Raw genomic sequence first — 19,963 nt, 5'->3', positions numbered from 1 at the left:
GCGCGGATAAAGTGCACTCGGCTAGCTACAGAAACCGGGATAAACTCCGGTTTTATGAAGTACTTGGTCCGCCTCAGAGTTTTTTTTATATGTTTACATCGGTAGTTCGCTGAACTCTACAATAACTACAACGAAAAGTTCCTTCTCTCCAAATGCTGAAAAGGCTTAACCAGGTCAGAAGCCAGGTTCCTGGTGTGGCAGAATGCTGGCCGGATGAAAGTAAAAGGAGGCGGGAAGCGGTCGAAAAATACTTTGGCGGGGTGGGATTCAATTGCTTATTTCGACAGGTGATATGCGGGGTAGTTTTAAAAGTAAAAGCAGGAAACGGGATGGAAAACATGAAAATTGAACGTTACGCGGACAACTGCAACTCTAATGAGGCGGGATCGGGATATACATTTTGAGTGGAGCGGGATGGCGGGATTGAGTAAAATAGTGGCGGGATGCGGGATTGAAAACCCTCATAGGTAGGGTGAGAGGCATGCTAATGTACATCCCATGGGTCTCCATGCTGGGAGTTGTATGGGGTTAATCACCCCAACCTGTGAAAAATATCATATTGGAAACTAACTCAGTCTTAAAAAAAGAGAAAAAGGCTTGACTATTTATTTTTGTGTTTTATTTATTATTTTTGCTTTTTATTTCGTTTACAGAAGCAAACTTTGGCAAATGTTAAAATCCTGGAATTAATATTTAGCCTTTCCTAAATCTGATCTGTCATATATGAAATTTGAAAAAAGTTATAACTAATTGTGATATTTGCATCTTAGGCTTTCATGAAACTTTTCAATAATGTTGATTCTTTTCTCTTTTTTGCTTAACAGGAACTTTTGTGGTACGCCTACCAAACGCAACGGCAACTAGTCTTGAAATTAAAAGTAAAACGACACCAACTTTCAAACGAGCTATAGATTTGATTTCTCAAAACATTCTTCGTAGATAAATAACGAACCAGAAAACGACAAATTATTTTAGCAGAGGAGCTCGGGTAAAAACAGAATTCTTTACGAAATCAGCCCCAGGCCACCCCCTACCAACTTCTCTTCCAAAGGAAACAAAAATTAACAGTCACCTGAGAGCGTAAATTGTTTTGGTAAATCGCAATAACCAAAACTTTACCATTCTTTTTGTGCAATAAGAAAATACAAAATACCATGGGCTCAACGAGTTGAATTAGAGAAGCTTTTTTGTTTCGCCGACCAAAATGGAGGGTTTTGGCGAAACAGTTCTTCAGCTAGAAGTCCATGAGAGTTTTGACATCTTGAATTCTTTGTTGTCGTCTTTCTTCAGCTGATGACTTGGTCTTGAACGCACCTGCCGTCAATTCTCTCTTCTTCTTCTGAAGTTCAAGCATGCGCTCTTCCACTGAATCTTTCACAACAAACTAGAGGAAATAAATGCATAGTTTAATTAGAAAAGACGGTTGGTTGGTTGGTTAGGTCCGACCGACCGACCGAACGAACGAACGAACGAACGAACGAACAGTTTGATGACTCTACTGATGACGGCGGTGACCACCAGCCTTGTAATGCGTCCGATATCTCACGAGGTAGTTTCGACTTCGATCAAACGACGCACGTTAGAGGTAGCGACCCAAACCGGAGGAGACAGGTCGAAATATACTACACCCGGGCTACAATGAAACAAATGTTTGGCTGAAATATGGGCTGGCCAAGAAAGACAGCATCAAGTGACAGCAAATAGGACGTACGAAGTAACGGTAAAACATTGGGATAACAACGCCAAAAAACTTATCACAAAACCGATTTGACAGTTTGTAAGTGCAGTACCAAGGTATTAAACGAGATTGAACCGGAGACGTAATGTGAACAATGTACATGTTTAGGAGAAACTTGTTCCGTTTAAACATGTTTTGTTTTTCTAAGTATGTTTCGATGCTAGTGTGAACGCAGTTCGTGACTGTACTGTATTACTCTGTAGGAAGCCACTGAGTGACTCACCTTGGTTACGATAACATTCTTGGTCTGCCCCAGTCTGTGACATCTGTCAAAACACTGTTCCTCAGCTGCAGGATTCCACGCCTGCAGGACATAAAGATGTAACTGCTAGAAAACGAGCCACAGAATTTGGCCAAGATTCAGGTGGTGGAAAACTTCTCTCTCAAAGCCGAGAGGAATTGGTGGGAAGAGCTCTGGGACATTTTGGTGGGGGTGTACCCTCTCCCCCTCCGTTCTTCAATTTTTATTTTGAACACAGACCATACTACGCCGCTTTGCATGGCCGTTTTTCAGACCTGGCCAATTGCGAAACAGAACCAGTAAAGCACACTTCATATCGTACCGAACAATAGGGCGGTTTTCAATTGAGTGCCGCAAAACCAAAGCCTAAGCAATCACTCTAGCCAATGACAACGGACGCAGACAATCCAATGAACCAATCAAAACTCGAAGTAACTACATGAAGCTGAGGCAAAGCGCGGGAAAACATAGTTGTATTCATCATCTCCAGTTGGACTGGATATTTGTTTTAAAGAATACAACTACCATGATTCCCTGCAGGCGCGTCTCACAGGGGAAACTGGCCATTGCATTCCCGTGATAACCCTAAAAACTGGAGTACTTAATGACCAAGTCAAAATCAAAGAACCATGATTTCCAGACCACTGAAAACTGCTCAAATATCGTTTGGAACGACATACAACGAGACAGCTTACATAGGGGAGTAAGTGATTTCAACCTAGTCGGGAGGAGAATCGCCAAGAGTTAGAAGATGCTTAGGGAGGTTGGAGGAGCCCTCGAAAAGCTAAAGTTGCTCTTTACTTTCTACGATAAAACTGCAAAGGTCATACGATTGTTTCAACTTACAGGATCAAGGAGGAACACTCTGGAAGCCGCTGTAAGATTCAGTCCGACTCCTCCTGCTTTCAGTGAGAGTAACATGACAGTGGGAGAATCCGGTCCGCGCTCATCAAACAATTCTATCACTTCAGCACGCTTCCTCTGAGTCATCTTGCCATCCAATCGCACAAAATTGAAGCCTTCCGCTTTCAATGGTGTTTCAACAATGTTCAGCATGGACGTGAACTGCGAGATGATCAGGCATTTTACTAAGGGATCTTCACTTCTGAGCTTGGTCAAGAGAGACATCAACGTATCAACCTGAAAGACAACAAGCGCCCAAGGAATATTGGCGCAAGAAGGAAAATAATCTTATTTACTGATTACATGGTAAGGTAGCCTTGGCCGGGGTAAATCTGAGTGTCCTGAATGGTTCTTTCTTGGTTGGGATTTTGCTATACGGACAGTTTCTATGGAAACGGTCATGAGCCGTGTATTTTCTTTGTTTCTGAAAGCCACAAATTCAATAAACAGCCATAACCCGAGTGCCATATTGTAAACCACTAACTAACCTGGCTAGCTCGAGTCGTTCTGGGGAATATTAGCCCTCGGTCGTTTTTGTACGAACCTCGCGTGCCGTGCTGTCACGACCTCGTGCCAATATTCCCCAGTACGGCCGTCGCGCTCGGTTAGCAAGAGGTTATTTTTTGCCACATACGGACCTTGGCAATCATGGAAGCTTAGACAAACAGCAGCAGGACAAACTGCTATTCAGTTGTTTCATAGTTTATATAACAGGAGATGTAGACATTGACCGCTGTTAGGCTTGGGTTTCACTTTGCGAACTTAGCCGGATATAAAACGCTGAAGAGAGGATAATTAACGAATTAAGAACAAGATTTAGATTTAATAAAATTAGAACAAGACTGAGATTGAGATTGATCTGGACTTCAAACAACCGTGACGAAGTCAAAAATTTAGGCCAAAGTCTAGGAGAAAAATGAACCTTATGTAATAAAGCTTCTTCCAAGTGAATGGCTGATCCTGTTTGCAATGGAGATGTTGTTAATCGTCGAAGGGTCGTTACCTTTGAACTGGAGTGCCATTCTGCAGATCCATCGCCTTCATCCACATCCTCTGCGTCAGGGGGTACCTCTACCAACACATCCATACTGATGCAGCCACGACAAAGAGGGCAGCGAGGGTTCCCCTCCGACGTCTTGATCACATCCTCTATGCACCTCCGGCAGAACACGTGAGCGCAGTGCGTTATCACTGGGACAGAGAGCGAATCCAGGCAAACAGGGCACTCCTCGTCCACTCCTGAACTCAGAAGGGTGACAAGGGTAGATACAAGCTTCTGACGGAGTTCTTCTGGGGTAGAACAGCCTTTAAAATGTGTCAAACCAGAATGGAACTATGAATACAGAATTTCACATACTGTAATAAAAATAGACAATGCTGTAATGATATTCTATCCTATAAGCCACGTTCCACTGGCAAACTTCTCAAGATCCACGCTGCCCTGCCGTCCTATACTAGTGAATCGAAGTTTAAACACAATACAGTATTACTGCCTTTCTCTTTCTTTGGGTAAAGAGAGAAGCACTGTGAGAGGAAGCGTCGATGAAAATACACTATGGCCCTGGCCAGGTCTCGAACCCGGACTGCTCTATCCGGAGTATACTGCACTAAACATTACACCAGCTTGCCTACTTTTGACGCGCCAATGATATCCTATGTGCCAAAACTTAAACTCTGAATCCTTCAAAACCTTGACTGACGACAGCTTTAAAGGAGCTTCGTCAAGATTTGCCCATGTTGAAAGGTGTAGCCTACATTTTTCAAGTTTGTCGTTTGTAGTCCATGTTAATCTTCTCATCCTTGTTCCTTTATGGTTTACTATTATATAACTCTTTACCGTTTTTCTATCTTAAAAACTTCTATTTTCAAGTTTCCTTCAATTTAAAGGTAATTTTGCGTGTGGCCAAAATAACTCAAAATACCGTGACTGAGCTCCTTTAAGGCAAACCTTGTGTTGGCGTTTGAACTTTAATCTCAGTGATTACCGTTCTAAGAGAAGTATTTACGTTTACACAACATTTACTTTCAGCTGAAGACAAGGCTGACGCTGCTGCACAGAGCTTAGGATGACAACACAGCTGTCTGAGCCGCATCAGAATTGCCAAGACATCGGCGTAATTATGAAGAATGTTGCCAGTCTTGAAATATCTGAAAAAAAGGACGTATATGCTCAGTTACCTTGTGCCTCTGTTTCAAAACGAGTCCTTGTGCAAAACACTTCATATAAAAATGAGTTTGATTAGTATGAAAAAGAGCCAGTAGGGGGAACTCATTTTCATATGAATGAGTGGTTCTATATGAAGACTCGTTTTGATACAGAGGCAAAAGGAAACTCGGAAATTGTCTAGATATTAATATCATCGCAGTAGTGGAATTTCTCTTTCAACTGGTTCTCGCAATTTTCTTACTAAACTCTGTTTTGATTCCCTCCAAGAACACCTATTACTCTCTAAAACGTCAAGGTTTCTGTTCCAATAGATGTCGAGGTCGTACAAGTTGACCTTTGAAAAAGGTGACTTTTGAGTTGGAAATGACCTTAAGAAGGTCTGCATTTAAGGTGGCTCGTACCAGTTTTCAGGTTTTTGACGTCTCATAACTTTGTAAGAATAGAACAAAAAGGCAGACCAGAACCACTGTAATATTTTTGTAGGTTTGGATTATATAATTTATACTTGACCTAACACAGCTGTTATTTTGTCGTCAGCAGTTACCATGGCAACATTCCAAAAGTATTTTCCAGACCTGATTTTTCGCTTATGTCACTAATAACTAAACAAATCAACCCGGTGACCACGAGTTTTTATTAAACAATAACTTTTGGCATCTGAAAATGCAAATACACAACAATTTTAAAATAATTTTACGGAGCCGATTTCTTGTAAACTTGGAAAAACGACAATTTGTACAAAGTGTAAATTTCCTTCCGTAGATTTTTTAAATTTTTTTTTCTGACGTTTCCTCTCAATAATAATATTATATTAAACAATAAAAAGAAGGGGTCACCGGGCTTGTTTTCATGTAAAAGCCTTCGCGAGTTCCGTTATTCCCACGCGCGTAGACGCGCATTCAAAAATCCAGACTTTATTAGATTAGCGTTGCTCATGAGCTATTTTGACTACCGCTGACTGCTTCGTGTTCCCGCGCGGGCGAGCGGGCTCCGAACAGGCGTTTTGTTTTGTTTGCTGCTAAAACATTTACAGTTGTAGTTGTCGTTAAAGACGACCTCCTAGGCTTACTCTGTAGGATTTTTTCACCAACTCTTGGTAGATTTGCTATGTTTTGCGAGTCCTTTATACGCTCCCGGTGGCTGTCACGATCGATCGAGTTGCCTTTGAAATTTGGGAAACATTGAATTCCCGAAACAATTTTTCTTAAATACACAGACTTGACTAAAGTTGTTCTAGCAGGTAAAGCCTCCTTTACATGCGAATTTCGTCTCCAACACTACAAAAGTGACCTTGCGCGAAAAAAGCCGCGCGCCGCCATATTTGTCTGGTCTTTCGGGTTTTAAATCTCGCGCCTCTATCGTGCGTGTTACTCACGCGTGACGCACGATGGTGATCTACTCCCCGCGCGACAAAACTGGTACCAGCCACCTTAAGTAGCTGTCACTTGCCTAGTTCTTAGGCCTCGAAATTTCGCCTCGGTCAATCGTTTTTCTGGGTCACGTGGTCAGAGGTGAAACCGCGTGAACTCCCTGCCGTTCGTCTTGGATAGGTCACTGAAATTATTTGAGCGTGAAGACCTGGGAGAAAGCCGTACAGGAACTAGGCAAGGCTGTAACAGCGCTATGAAGGATAATACAATGTCTAAATCCAAGATATATAAAAGATCACTACAATGGATTCTTTTCTGCTCACTGCCCAGGAAATATCTGTCCTAAGCACATATCCAGGCTAAAAGCTTGGCAAGTGTTTCCTGTTTTGCCGTGGAGTTGTGCAGCTTTCTCTTCGTAAAAGGTAGCCCAACATAAAACAAAAACACAAAACAACACGACAGCAACTTACTTGCCAATGACAAGTTTTCCCTCTTTAGCCATGGAGTCGTACAGCTTCCTCTCTTCAAGGGACAGCTCAACAGGCTGCACATAAATCTGTCTATCCGGTAATTCCACCAGTGGTTTACCATCCACTTGTTGTGTCTTGGTACGCCTCATTGCAATACTTCCCATTAGTAACTGCAAACGACTACAAGGAAATGGCACACCGTTGCATTACCTGTTAATACTATCTAGTGGTTTGAAATATTCTTCCATTAAACGTAATTTTGTGCTCCCGTTTGAGCCGAGTGAGCTCTTGTCAAAAAGCTCTTGCTAGCGTCTCTAACGGTAACCAACAAAAAAGTAACCAATCGTGAATTGACTTACACAAGCGTTTTTCCGCGCTAAGAACCGGTTGCATGTTTTTGCTTCGTGCACTGGCTCATTGCGTTTATTATCTGCGTTGGGACTGGCCACTGAGATGCGACAACTTCAGCTTTGGTTTCACAAAATTAAAGCCATGGGAAAATTCTCTAAACTTTGCAAGAAAAACTCTCAGGTTCCTTCGATTTGAAGAAAATCTTTGACACGGGAAAGAAGACTTGACACATAGTGTAACGGTAAAACACCAGGTCAAAAGCCAATAAACCATTCCTCGCAACAGGGGCAGATCCAAAGGAGGGGTTGAAGGGGTTGCATCCCCCCTTTGAGCAGCATTTTTTTTTTTGCTATTTCTTTGACTCTTCATAAAGATAATAAAATAAGAAAGGAAACGGTCATGTGTATTTCGCGACTGCATTATTGTATTTGGTTTTCTGGATGAGAAATAAGGTAACCTCCAAACTCATACCTTCACAAACGTTTTTCAAGTGTCAGGAATACTACAAATGGCGTTTTAGAGGGTAAATAGAAAAATATTCTGGGGTGGCAAGGCCCCGGACCCCCTAGAATCTTGTGCCAGCGGTGCTCGCCATGCATTCAATGGCGTGGAAAGCTATTAAGAGCAGCTTCGCCTAAATATCAACTAGACTTGGAAATAGCGAAAAAATCGAATTTCTTCAAACTCGCCCAGAATGAAGCCCTACGGGCACTGGTTACAAAAATATTGTTTTAAGTTCGATGAATCAAAAAAAAAAATTTTTACGCAATTTTTTCGTTCGATGCCCCAAATCGTCCAAAATCCATCGAAAATGAGCGGCATATTTAGAGGTTCGTAAACTCAAAAGTAAAAATCTTCATAACAAACTGATTACACGTTGTATTTGTACTTCCTTTCTTGTATATTTAGAGCTAAACAGATCGCGATTTGATTAGAACTAAAATATTTGACGAATTTTCAAAGTTACCAACCCAAGACAGCTTAACAAGAGGTCTACATTTAGCCTATTTTCAAATGCTAAAAAGGCGTTCTGGTACACGGCTTTTCCCAAAACGACTAGTTTGGTCAGAAAGAGCATTGTTTCTTCTTCAAATTGGTGAAATAAAATTTTTGGGTAAATAAAATCGTGAGCGCTGAGATAGCGAACTAAATGCAGCACTTCTTCCTGAAAACGTGACCTTTGACCCAAGCGTAACGAAACCGAATACTGCAAGAAAACTCGGAAGAAAAGCAAACGCTTCGTTATTTTGAAACATTTTCTGGTGATTTCTCTCCGAAACCATTATTGTAAGAAACTATTTCCAGATATGAAATCTTACAGGGTCAAAGAAGGAGCTAAAGGACGCATTTTGACACAATAACTTTGTTTGCTGAGAATTGAAGTCAATGACCGTTAACGAATTCCAGTGAAATTTGCGAACTTGAAGTATGTTAGCCGATACTTACCTGAATATTTATATTTATAGCAGAATCGTCTTCTTGGATTAGCCTTCAAAAGATGCCGGATCCAGCTTTGGAAACCTCTAAAAGAAGAAATGGTTAATGTTCCGTGACCTGCCCGCTTCTATAAATTCCATGCACATGCCGACCGCATGTTTGTCGTAAAACTAACTGAACTCCACTGACAGTTTTCATAGGCAACCCCAAAATAAACAATCCAGCAAAATGTAAAGTGAAATTGGCTGTCTTTGGGAACAGTTAGAAGCTAGAGTCAAGATCCATTACCTTTAAAAAGTGCTTGATTTCAGTTATTTGTCTGCGTCGACTTTGTTCACGCAGTATTTCTTACTGTCACGTTCGAATACCGCGAATCGGTCACGCCAAAATACTGCAGACCGTGCAGACTTATTTGGGCCTTTAATTTTGACTCATTTTTTGGCGCTAGTTACAAAATGGTGTTCAATATATCTGACAGTTTGTCATTTATCCACAGGCAGCACAAGCGCAGTATGTGACTTTTGATTCAATAGACAAACGCGTAAAAGACTTTGTATGGGAAACTTACTCAGTCTGCACGGTCTGCAGTGTTTTGGCGTGTCTGATACACAGTATTCGAACGTGACAGTAACTACTGACTGAACGAAGTAAAATCAAGCACTTTTTAAAGGCAATGGAACTTGATTCTAGCTTCTAACTGTTCCCAAAGACAGCCAATTGCACTTTACATTTTGCGGGATTGTTTATTTTGGGGTTGCCTATGGAAACTGTCAGTGGAGTTCAGTTAGTTTTACGACAAACATGCGGTCGGCATGTGCATGGAATTTATAGCAGTGGGCAGGTCAAGGAACATTAAACATTTGTTTCCAAATGTGGATCCAGATTCTTTTGAAGGTTAACCCAAGAAGACGACTCTTCTATAAATCAGTATAAATATTCAGGCAAGTATCGGCTAACATACTTCAAGTTCGCAAATTTCACTGGAATTCGTTAACGGTCATTGACTTCAATTCTCAGCAAACAAAGCCCTTGAAATGCGCCCTTTAGCTCCTTCTTTGACCCTGTAAGATTTCATATCTGGAAATAGTTTCTTACAATAATGGTTTCGGAGAGATATCACCAGAAAATTTTTCAAAATAACGAAGCTTTTGCTTTTCTTCCGGGTTTTCTTGCAGTATTCGGTTTCGTTACGCTTGGGTCAAAGGTCACGTTTTCAGGAAGAGGTGCTGCATTTAGTTCGCTATCTCAGCGCTCGCGATTTTATTTACCCAAAAATTTTATTTCACCAATTTGAAGAAGAAACAATGCTCTTTCTGACCAAACTAGTCGTTTTGGGAAAAGCCGTGTACCAGAACGCCTTTTTAGCATTTGAAAATAGGCTAAATGTAGACCTCTCGTTTAGCTGTCGTGGGTCGTTAATTTAGAAAAATCGTGAAATATTTTAGTTCTAATCAAATCGCGATCTGTTTAGCTCTAAATATACAAGAAAGGAAGTACAAATACAACGTGCAATCAGTTTGTTATGAAGATTTTTACTTTTGAGTTTACGAGCCTCTGAATATGCCGCTCATTTTCGATGGATTTTGGACGATTTGGGGCATCCAAACGAAAAAATTGCGCAGAAAAATAATTTTTTATTTATCGAACTTAAAACAATATTTTTGTAACCAGTGCCCGTAGGGCTTCATTCTGGGCGAGTTTGAAGAAATTCGATTTTTTCGCTATTTCCAAGTCTAGTTGATATTTAGGCGAAGCTGCTCTTAAGGTGTACAACCCCTCCCCCCTTTCAGGAATTCCTGCATCCGCCCCTACGCAATATCTTCCAGACTGAAATAATTTTCCCATACCTGAGCGCACCCTGATCACCTTCACTGATCGGTCGTTCCATTGTTCTTCTCCACCACTGCCTATCAGTGAACGGCTCCAGTTTTAAAAAGCTTATGATAGAGAACATGTCCTTCATGGAGTTCTGGATCGGCGTGCCTGTCACCACCCATCTCCGTTCAGATTTCAGTGCATGGACAGCTTTGGACATCATGGCATTAGGATTCCTGATCACGTGGCCTTCGTCAAGGACGACTCTTAGCCATTGGGTATTTGCAAGAGGAGATTTTCCCTGTAGAAGAATGAAGTACCGTGGTATAAGAAAAGCGGTGGTAGTCAAGGAGTTACCATAGCACTTGCGAGAACCTTCGTCCCTGGCAATTCATACATGGTCGTACCTCAGAGAAAGCCACAGGGAACAGTTTCAAAAGTTCGGCCTAACATTTCCCTAGTAAAAGTAAGTTCGCCCTGAACAAGCGAGTATAAATTAAAATGACATAGTATATAGAATAAAAGCGATTTCCAAACCAAATCAGTGCTGCTAAAGTTTCAACTTCCCTGAACTTTACTGACTCAAAGTAAAAACCCTCACTTTTCTCTGCTAAGTAACCTGAAGACACGTTGCTCTACTGTACTTCTCATAAGCACTCAGGGGTACAAATCGAATCGTTGTTGCAGAAACTAAAGACTGGGAGGAAACCAGTTATGGCATAGCATCCTATGCAAGGGAAATAGCAAACTTCTTATTGCTTCATCCAGTAAGAACTGAATTAACAGCTGCAGTTCTGGCCTTGGGGTAGGGGGGTAGGGGGGGACTCCCATGTGAAAAGGTTGAGGGTGCTCGTTGGAATCTTTGAATTAAGCCCGTAAAGGAGACCAATCTGGGCGTGGCTCAAGCTTTATTTGACGCCAAAAGACACCAGCTTGTTTTTACTATTTCTGCGAGTGAAACCCTAGAAGATACCTTGCCGACCTAAAGTAGTGGTGTCTCCTCCCAAACACCCTATTTGAGTGGGATCAAAATCAAAGATTTACACCCCTAAGCGAGACAACCAGAATCCCTGACCTTTTCACATAGGAATCCTCCCACAGGAGTTCTGGGCTACTAGGGAAGTGAAGACATGTCACCTTCATCAAAAATAAAGAACGATTCTACTTTTTTTGGATGTGTCATTTTGAATTCTTTTTGTAAGTGCACAGCGTAACATACCTTGGAGAATTCAGAAGACAATGTCTGGTAAGTGGTTAGAACAACATCCTGTTCAGCCAGCAAGTTTTGGTCCTTTGTACGCTCAGAGCCATAATAGGTGTAAACATTCAACAGGCCATCATGAACGTGAGCATCAAACTGATCCTGTGGATTAAAAATGTTTGTATTAGTCTTGCAAGAGGAAGGAAGAAACGAACAACAAGGAAAGCTACATTCACATACTTTTCAACGGGGGGAGGGGGGGGGGGGAGGAAGCAAGTGAGGTAGATTCAAAATGGCAATGAATGCCTAATGTTTCAGAAATGTAAGCAATCATGGCCTCTACACAGACTCAACAGAAGAGTCCACAACAAGGAAACTAGGCATCTCTGCATACAAGCTAAACTCATCAAGCTGGACGGTCAAGACTCAGAGCACTGATAGTTCATTGGTAGTCTTACCTTCCATTGCCACCTAGTAACTTGTGCAAAGAGCTACAACAGGGCTTGAAAAAAGTGCCATCTGGTTGTCCAGGACAGGTAGATTTTCTTTCGGAGCAAGTGACTAAAGTTTCATTCTCACTTACCCAATGGGAAAGGTCTCTGGCAACTCGTCTGCCACTAAGTAAGTTATACTTGCCCAGGGCAAGCAAAACTCGAAAGATGCTTGTCCAAAGGCCAAGCTGCAATTCAGACAATTTTATTTTTTCGAGCCCTGTGCAACTACAAACCCACTGCTTGCATACACAGCTTGCTTGTGGTGCTACTTCATGTAGGTAAATGACTCAGTATCATAAGGCTGCAACGTACATGTATGAGAGTATGTGGTAACTTGGAATACTACAAACTGTACTATCTGTGTGTATTGCATGCCTATCATGTTAGGTAAACATAATTGATTTAATATGTACCTGCCAGTTACTTAGAACAGACAGTGGGCAGATGACCAAAGTTGGTCTTGGTCCAAGATGAGCAGTCCTTTCTCTGCTTGACTGGGGAGGCAATGTAACATGTGGCACAGCTGGGCACTCTGCAACAGCACTACCTGCACTTGAAGCTAAAATAGGAAAAAGAAGATGCAAGAATTACATGTAGTATCAAGGTCTTTTCCTTTTTTAGTTCATGAACAGGCAAAAAGTAAAAAAAATAATCATTGTATTTTAAGTATTTGTGTGGAAATTAAGGGAAAAGAGGCACCGTTCACAGTCTTTAAAACCACTTGCTGTTTGTTGGAAACATGAACTACTCTGAAAACTGAAAAAACTTCTCAATGAAAGCGGTTTTTAGAAGCTATACTGAAAAATTCAGACTCAAGCAGTCATAATAAAGATTTTTCCAAAAAGTCACAGAGCAGCAAAAGTCATCTAGTGGTCATGAATATTTTCTTAATACACCACCTGATTCATTAGTAAAATGTACATGGCAATCAAGTAAAAATACGGATTAGTAAGTTGAGAAGTCAGCAACATGTCACAAGTGAATTATGTCAAACGTGCACAAACCTGCTGGTACAGGTAGCTCCTTAGCAACATCATCTTTAGGGAGACAAGGTAAGGGAGGTTTGGCAGTTGGACCATCATCAGTTAGATCCACATTAATGACTGAACTTGGCTCATGTTTACCTGTTACACAACATTTTAAAAATGCAAAGTCAAGCTACATCTAAAACCAACACTTGAATTCCAGCTTGCCCTTGGGACAAGTAGCTCTCAAACTTTGCTTGCCCTGGGCAAGTCTAAGTTTGCTCTCTTAATGATTTAGTTGGCAGATGACTTGCCTGATCCCTTGCCCACCAGGCAACTAAGAATAAAACATCACTTGCCCAAAAGGAAAATATACTTGTCCCAGGTGACTGGATGGCACTTTCTTTGAGCCCTGACTTGATCCTAAGATCAACTTTAGTAGATAAGTCCTCAAGGTTTTGAGGTTAAGTTCTACATTCAAATTTAAAACTATTATAAAGCCCTGACAAACAGGACAACAAAATGTGTTCATCCAATACAGCATTCATACAAATTTACACAATCAAGCCTCAAAAGGCACGACCTGATCACATGCGAGTCAAAAGTTCATTGATGACAAAACATTGTTTCCCTAGGGGTAAACATAGTTTCACTTATCTAGAGCATTGTAATGTTAAGGTATGACATAATGATCTGATAATGATAACATTTCATCTAATCAGGCAAATAAAGTTTTTCAGTTGGAGCATATAACAATCAATATGTACATATTTTTCTTTTAACAACCCACCTATTTCCTCTTTCTTCTTCTTCTTGCTTTTCCTCTTCTCCTTGGACTCCTTTTTAGCTGTTTTAGGCTTCATGCTCTTATGTTCTTTGACATTAGTACTGGTGGATTCATTATCTTCCACCAGTGCTGCCCTCTTTGAAACTTTGGCTTTCTTGGTTGGACAAGGATCTATGACCTTGTCTGTGTCATTGTCACTATCCTTAGCAACCAATTCAGTATCACTGCCATCTTCTTCACGAAGCACTTCAGCTTCAATATACCGCACTGGTCTCTTGGTTGACCTGTACAAAAATGTATAGGAAAAAAAGATTTCTGATCAGTACCACATCATCAAAGAAATTTACTGACAAGCTGACGCAGTTCCACCTACAATGTAAGTTTACCAACTCCTTCATTTGGACACTTTCTGAGAAAATCATTTTTCAACAAAGATAAGTTAAGCTAGGGTGGTTTTTTTTTTTCATTTAACACACTTGGCTTGCTGGCACGAACTCACACAATCCCTTTCGTGCCCTTATCTGGGCACATAATCAGAGGCAATTGGTCTTTCCTAGATATCTTACCAAATTTCGATCTATTATGAACATTAAAACTCACGCTTTTTGGACCCTTATTTCCGAGAATTTACGGCCACCATTAATTTTACATGTCCAAGTCTTGGGTGAGAATTTGAGAACATTATGTTCCTCAAAAATACCACACGGGTGGAAATTATAATTAACAATTAGTACTGCAATTCGCATAAAGAATAACAAATTAACTTTGCTCTCATATTCATGCAATTTAATACACTAATTGTCATTATAATTTCAAACCATGCAGTATTTTTGAGAAAATGACTTCATTTTCTCAAATTCTCAACCAAGACTTGGAACAAGGAAAATTATTGGTGGCCATAAATTTTCAGAAATAAAGGTCCAAAAGACACGGGTTCTAATGTTGATAATACTGTAGATTGAAATTTGGCAAGATAGCTAGGAAAGACCTATTGTGTACAAAAATGTACCAAAATTGATATCAAGAATTTAATCATATGGGCACTTTAAGGGTCAAACATGATATCAGTGAAGTGATCAATATCTTAACTAGTGAGGATATGGAAAATACACCACCTCAGTCCTGGATGTGCTTTCCTATGAATTTTATGAGTGGTGTATTTTCCAGTAAAATGTGTATCTGAGTCTATATAATAATAATTATAAATTAACATCACCTTGAGGATCTTCTGACACGTTGAGAGGCTGCAGCCTTCTTGATGGAATCTATGTCAGGACTGAAGTTTGGATCCTCTTTTCCAGTCATATTAAATGATACATCACCAGAAAATTCTTCATCTTCTTCTTCGTCATTGTCGTCATCTGATTCATTTTCATCCTCATCATCAATCCAGATAATCACATATTCATCATCATTCAAGAAGTCCTCCTTTTTTCTTTGGCTTTGTTTAGTTCTTTGGTTTGTACGTCTTGATCGCTTAGTCCTCTGCTACAAGAAAGGAAGGCATAACATTTCAATCTTTCATAATTTCTCAAGGCAATGGAATACAGTTGTAACTCTGAGACAGTGTGTTAAAGGGGTTATGCATGATCTGTACTCCATTGGAACAAAATTTAAAGTGAGAGCATGATAAGAGAACAGCTCAGATCAAAGAATGATCCAAAATGGTATCATATAAAATTTTAAGTACCATTAGTAAAAAAGTAAAGTCTGCATACAAACCAAGTGGCCAGTCAGGTCAGAACTTATCTTGGTTTTAGTAACATGAAGCGACTAGGTGTATTTCAGAAATCCTCCCTGGATGGGATGTTAGTCTATCGTAGGGTCACGCCCAGCATTAAATATGCCAGTACCCATTTGCACACCTGGGTGAAGAGAGTAAAGTATCTATTATTGCCCAAGAGCACAACACGATGTCCCCAACCAGGGCTCGAACCCAGACTGCTCGATCTGGAGATGTCTACTGTGCCTATATTTCAGAATAAATGCCACACAAATAGTTCAATTAGATGCTACTGTAATAACCTTTGATACATTTGTTATTTGAGTTTTCCTATCTGCCAGAGTAACCAATGACTTTCCACTGTAGAAATTTGTAACAATGAGTGAAATAACTTCCAGTGTCTTTCCAAGGCCCATATCGTCAGCAAGAACCCCTCCAAGCACACAACTAGGTCGTGTAGTTGTTGCAAAATTGGTAGCTGAGTTGAAGTATCCTTTCCTGCCGTTGATGGTTTCATCTTTCCAAAATGGTGGAAGTTCTTTTGAGTTTTCCCTTGCGATCATCCAGGCAAGAGCTTGCTTCTGATGGGGGAATAGCACAGTTTTTATGGCCTAAAAGGAAATTCAGCAGCTGTTAGTTATATTTTGCAGGGGTTTCATTAAGGGCTGGGCACCGAACAAATTGACTGGCTGTGAGGATGATAATTTGCCTGTCTGGTTTGACCATCTACAGGAAAGTTTTTCTTACATGACTGTATAAAGAAGTCAGTTCAAAAAGTTTTGCCCGCCTGTGAAAAACAGTTGCCCTCTTGCTGAAAACGTATTAAATGAAACCCCTGACTAAGTATTTTTTTAATATAATGAATATTATCATATGGTCAGTACCCAATGGCATGTACATACAAGACATCCTTGTGAGACGTGGTACACTACAGTATGAAAGACAAGGTTCTGAGTGATGCCTATAATAGATATAGATATCTCAGTCTATAATCAAGAGCAGGGCACAAAAAATAAAATTGGGTTTTTTGGGGGCAAGCTGCAACTATGAAGCATAGCATAGCAACTATGAAGCAAATTGTTCTCACAAGCTTCCCCAAAATTCATCTCTTACAGTATCTCATGATTCAATTTCATCAAAACATTTTCCCAAGAAACTTGACATGCCCATCAAGCAAGTGATGACACTGAGAATTCACTAGCCTGACAGCAAAATCCACTAGCCCCAAGTTATCGGACATGACTTTCTTTGCACATTGTAGAGTGGTTTCAATTAAGTGTCATCATTTAACCAAAACCAAAGTTATCATTGTGGCCAGTCACAAAGGGCACAGACAATCCAGTGAAGCAATCATCACTCAAGAGGAAACACAATCATGTAGTTGATGTGAAGTGCATTTTTTTTTTTTTACAGCATGTGCCAGTGAGTCATTGTTACTTCTGGATTGATGACAAAGTAGTATGAGTCTTAAGCCGATTGCTTAGTGTTAAGTACTGCAAAACCAAAGCAAATTATTTTCAACACTCAAGTGAAAACCACTCTGACTAATACTTGATGCATTAATAATGAATTACAATAAGAATTCTTCCAGTCTGATTCACAAACCTCAGCAGGTTCAATAGTTGCCATCTTGTTCTGCCCAAGTTTCTCAAATAGCTTGTCCAACTCCATTGTCATCTAAAAGAGACCATAGCTATTGTGTTAATCCAGTCACCCAAAAAGATACACTGTGAAAAGTACTACAAGTCTTGCTCTCCTTTCCAGAGAGTAAATATAATGGCTTTCACCTTATCTTAGTAGATGAAAGGAAATCTAATGTGCAGTAATCCAAGCCTGCAAATAACAGTTGGTCATCGGACAATTCTCCACTAAAATTTGAGGTTTTGACAGGTAAAAGCTTAGCCTGGTCGGACACTGACCGGGCATTTCTGCTAAAATGAAAAATATTTTAACTGGAAATTTGTGGCCGAATATGGAACAAGTTATTTTGTTATACTGCCACAAAATACTACGCAAAAAAGCTTTGTTGTCGGTTTTGTTGTTATTCCAATTCTAAGAATTTTATCACGTGCAGTGCGTCGTCTCAAATATTATAATTATGTCGAATTGTAAACACATCACATCAGTCCCACTATCCCTACATGTTAATTTACGCATTTTGCGGTGGCGTTGTGAAAGATCGTGAAGCCCCATTTAGTCTGAATTACGTTCATCTGAAAAACTACTAAAAACTGGTCTTATGTAATTACTCGTTGTTTGTTGCTACCAAGTGTTGTGGAATTAATTTTCAGTCGTAATACATTGACCCGATTATAATAGTATGGAAATTGATACACAGCCCAAATATTCACGTTTCGTTTATCTGAATGCAATCGCTTTCAAAAACTTTAAAACCTCTAAAACGTAATCAAATGTTTTTCTAGTCCGTATGATCAAAAATCAGTTTATAGTTATAGTTTATAGTTTTTTTTACGTCTGTCAGTGTGGTTGAAATGTAGTTTCCGTACCACAGATATGTTTTTGTGAAAAGCGTGAATGTACATATTGGTCACGCTTTATAGTCACGACCACCTCCAATTCCACATTTTAAATAATAATGCAAATTTTTTATTCAATTGACCCCAAAAACATCCAGAGGAAACTTGCTTTCAGAAAGAGTTGAAGAATTCATTTCAGCCAATTTTCAAGTCTCTGAATGTCCACGCGGGAGATTGTTTCATCGCTTTTCCCGTTTTCCTTAGACATCTTGGGAAACTTGTTACGTTGGAAACGCTTGTGTGACTAGGGGTATAAACATTTGTAAATTTGTCAATTTTCAACAGGTAAAATTATACCAGAAGTAATGTAAAGGTCCCACTTGCTGGTGCTAGTAGCGATTTTACACCCAGTTGACTTATAAGCTTTTCGAATTTACAACCAATATTTTGGCGAAGTGTCTACACTAAAATACCAAAATGTCTCAAATGTCTCTTTTTAATTTCTGACGACAAACAATTTTTTTTGTCCGACCAGACTGGCTTTTTGTCAGATCAAAACTGGTCCTTGTCCTGACAAATGACCTGCCTATAGACAAAAACATTTTGCAGGCTTGGTAATCCCAACCAATATAACAGTAAAAGGCAATTGTGAAATGGTAGCCAGGCAAGTTTGGGCAAGTGAAGCTCTAAAATCGGTGTAAACCAAAAACCACCTGGAACAAGAATGAAGGCACAATCTATTTGACCATTAAAACCTAAATGTCTTAAGATATGTACACTGAAATATTTCATTATTCAATGTACATCTACAGCATAGTACATAGCCATACAAACAGATTAAATGAACCAAGTCATGTACTGTAATTGGCTATCCAAGAGGTAAAGATACAGCTATCATGCCCGCTTAAGATAACTTGCTGAGCTCTACAAGAAAACCTTTATGCCATATGGATAATTCCATTGATCAAACTTAATTTGTCAGAGATGGATAGATATTGGCCTTTGAGTGATTTGTTTTTACGTGTTTAAGGACCTTGACTTAATGCCCGAGTTCATAAAGATGCCAATATAACAAAAAGAACTTCATCAATATCCAGTCATCTTGATCTAAAAAAAATTGTCCATAATCCATTATATACCTTATCATATGAAATCCTAACAGAAGGAGGTCTACCAAGACCCATCACTGAGCGCAAGTTATTAGGTCCAGATGCACCACTTTTTTGTGGAATTGGCTCCCTAAATGTTCTCAAAATGTACCCATGCCGACGCATCCTCTGAAGAACTTCTTGTTCATTTTCCAGCCTACCCCAAAATGTTATATCACAAGGCATGGTATAGATGTTATTTTTTCCAAATGGAACAACACTATGGAGAAAAAGGTGTTTAAATAAGATTGCAGTCATCTGACAATATCTGTGAATGGCTCATATTATATAAGAACCTGGTTTACGATCTTATCAACATGGGTCCTTTCGGAGTTTCCATTATCTGAGCAAACATTCCAGAAATTACCATCCAAAGTCAAATGGAGAGGTCAGTTTCAGTTCGGACCTGTCAGATCCAAATTTGCCATTCCATTTTGACAAACTGGTTTGTTACACTTCTTCCTATGTGGAGGATTGGGGAAATGAATGGAAAATGATAAGTGTCTTTTCTCTTGGTTGGTCCCATTTGAACACAACATATCATTTCAACATTTCCTTGGTTAGTCCCACTGGTATCTGTCCAGGCAGTCTCGCATAATGGAAAGCACCCCATGAGTCTCAGTGTTCTTGGGTACGACTTTCGCTGGAGCCTGAGAAATGCTGTCGTCTGTGTACA

The 19,963-nt window shown here is 40.0% G+C and overlaps 1 protein-coding gene across 5 annotated transcripts in view; it reads right to left on the bottom strand.

Annotated features, from left to right (window-relative positions):
* Positions 1-15: 15 nt before the first annotated feature.
* LOC145493301 (DNA-dependent ATPase/E3 ubiquitin-protein ligase HLTF-like) overlaps positions 16-19,963 on the bottom strand; it is a 21,447-nt gene continuing 1,499 nt past the window's right edge. Inside the window, exons 2-16 of one of the 5 annotated variants that reach the window (XM_081472734.1) lie at positions 19,279-19,507; positions 17,268-17,339; positions 15,965-16,273; positions 15,156-15,427; positions 13,943-14,223; positions 13,192-13,311; positions 12,601-12,746; positions 11,712-11,855; positions 10,525-10,793; positions 6,890-7,069; positions 4,906-5,030; positions 3,886-4,187; positions 2,826-3,119; positions 1,962-2,042; positions 16-1,384 (exon numbers count right to left, since the gene is read on the bottom strand). In XM_081472734.1, coding sequence (XP_081328860.1) covers positions 1,235-1,384; positions 1,962-2,042; positions 2,826-3,119; positions 3,886-4,187; positions 4,906-5,030; positions 6,890-7,069; positions 10,525-10,793; positions 11,712-11,855; positions 12,601-12,746; positions 13,192-13,311; positions 13,943-14,223; positions 15,156-15,427; positions 15,965-16,273; positions 17,268-17,339; positions 19,279-19,507 — 2,974 coding nt within the window. In that variant the 3' untranslated portion in view covers positions 16-1,234. The remainder of the gene's footprint in view (positions 1,385-1,961; positions 2,043-2,825; positions 3,120-3,885; positions 4,188-4,905; positions 5,031-6,889; positions 7,070-10,524; positions 10,794-11,711; positions 11,856-12,600; positions 12,747-13,191; positions 13,312-13,942; positions 14,224-15,155; positions 15,428-15,964; positions 16,274-17,267; positions 17,340-19,278; positions 19,508-19,963) is intronic. The other 4 variants (XM_081472736.1, XM_081472738.1, XM_081472735.1 and 1 more) reach the window with 4 other exon arrangements.

This window comes from Orbicella franksi, chromosome 7, assembly GCF_964199315.1.
Source record: "Orbicella franksi chromosome 7, jaOrbFran1.1, whole genome shotgun sequence".
In the NCBI taxonomy this organism is placed as follows: Eukaryota; Metazoa; Cnidaria; class Anthozoa; order Scleractinia; family Merulinidae; genus Orbicella; species Orbicella franksi.
This window is presented reverse-complemented; position numbering and strand designations above follow the sequence as displayed.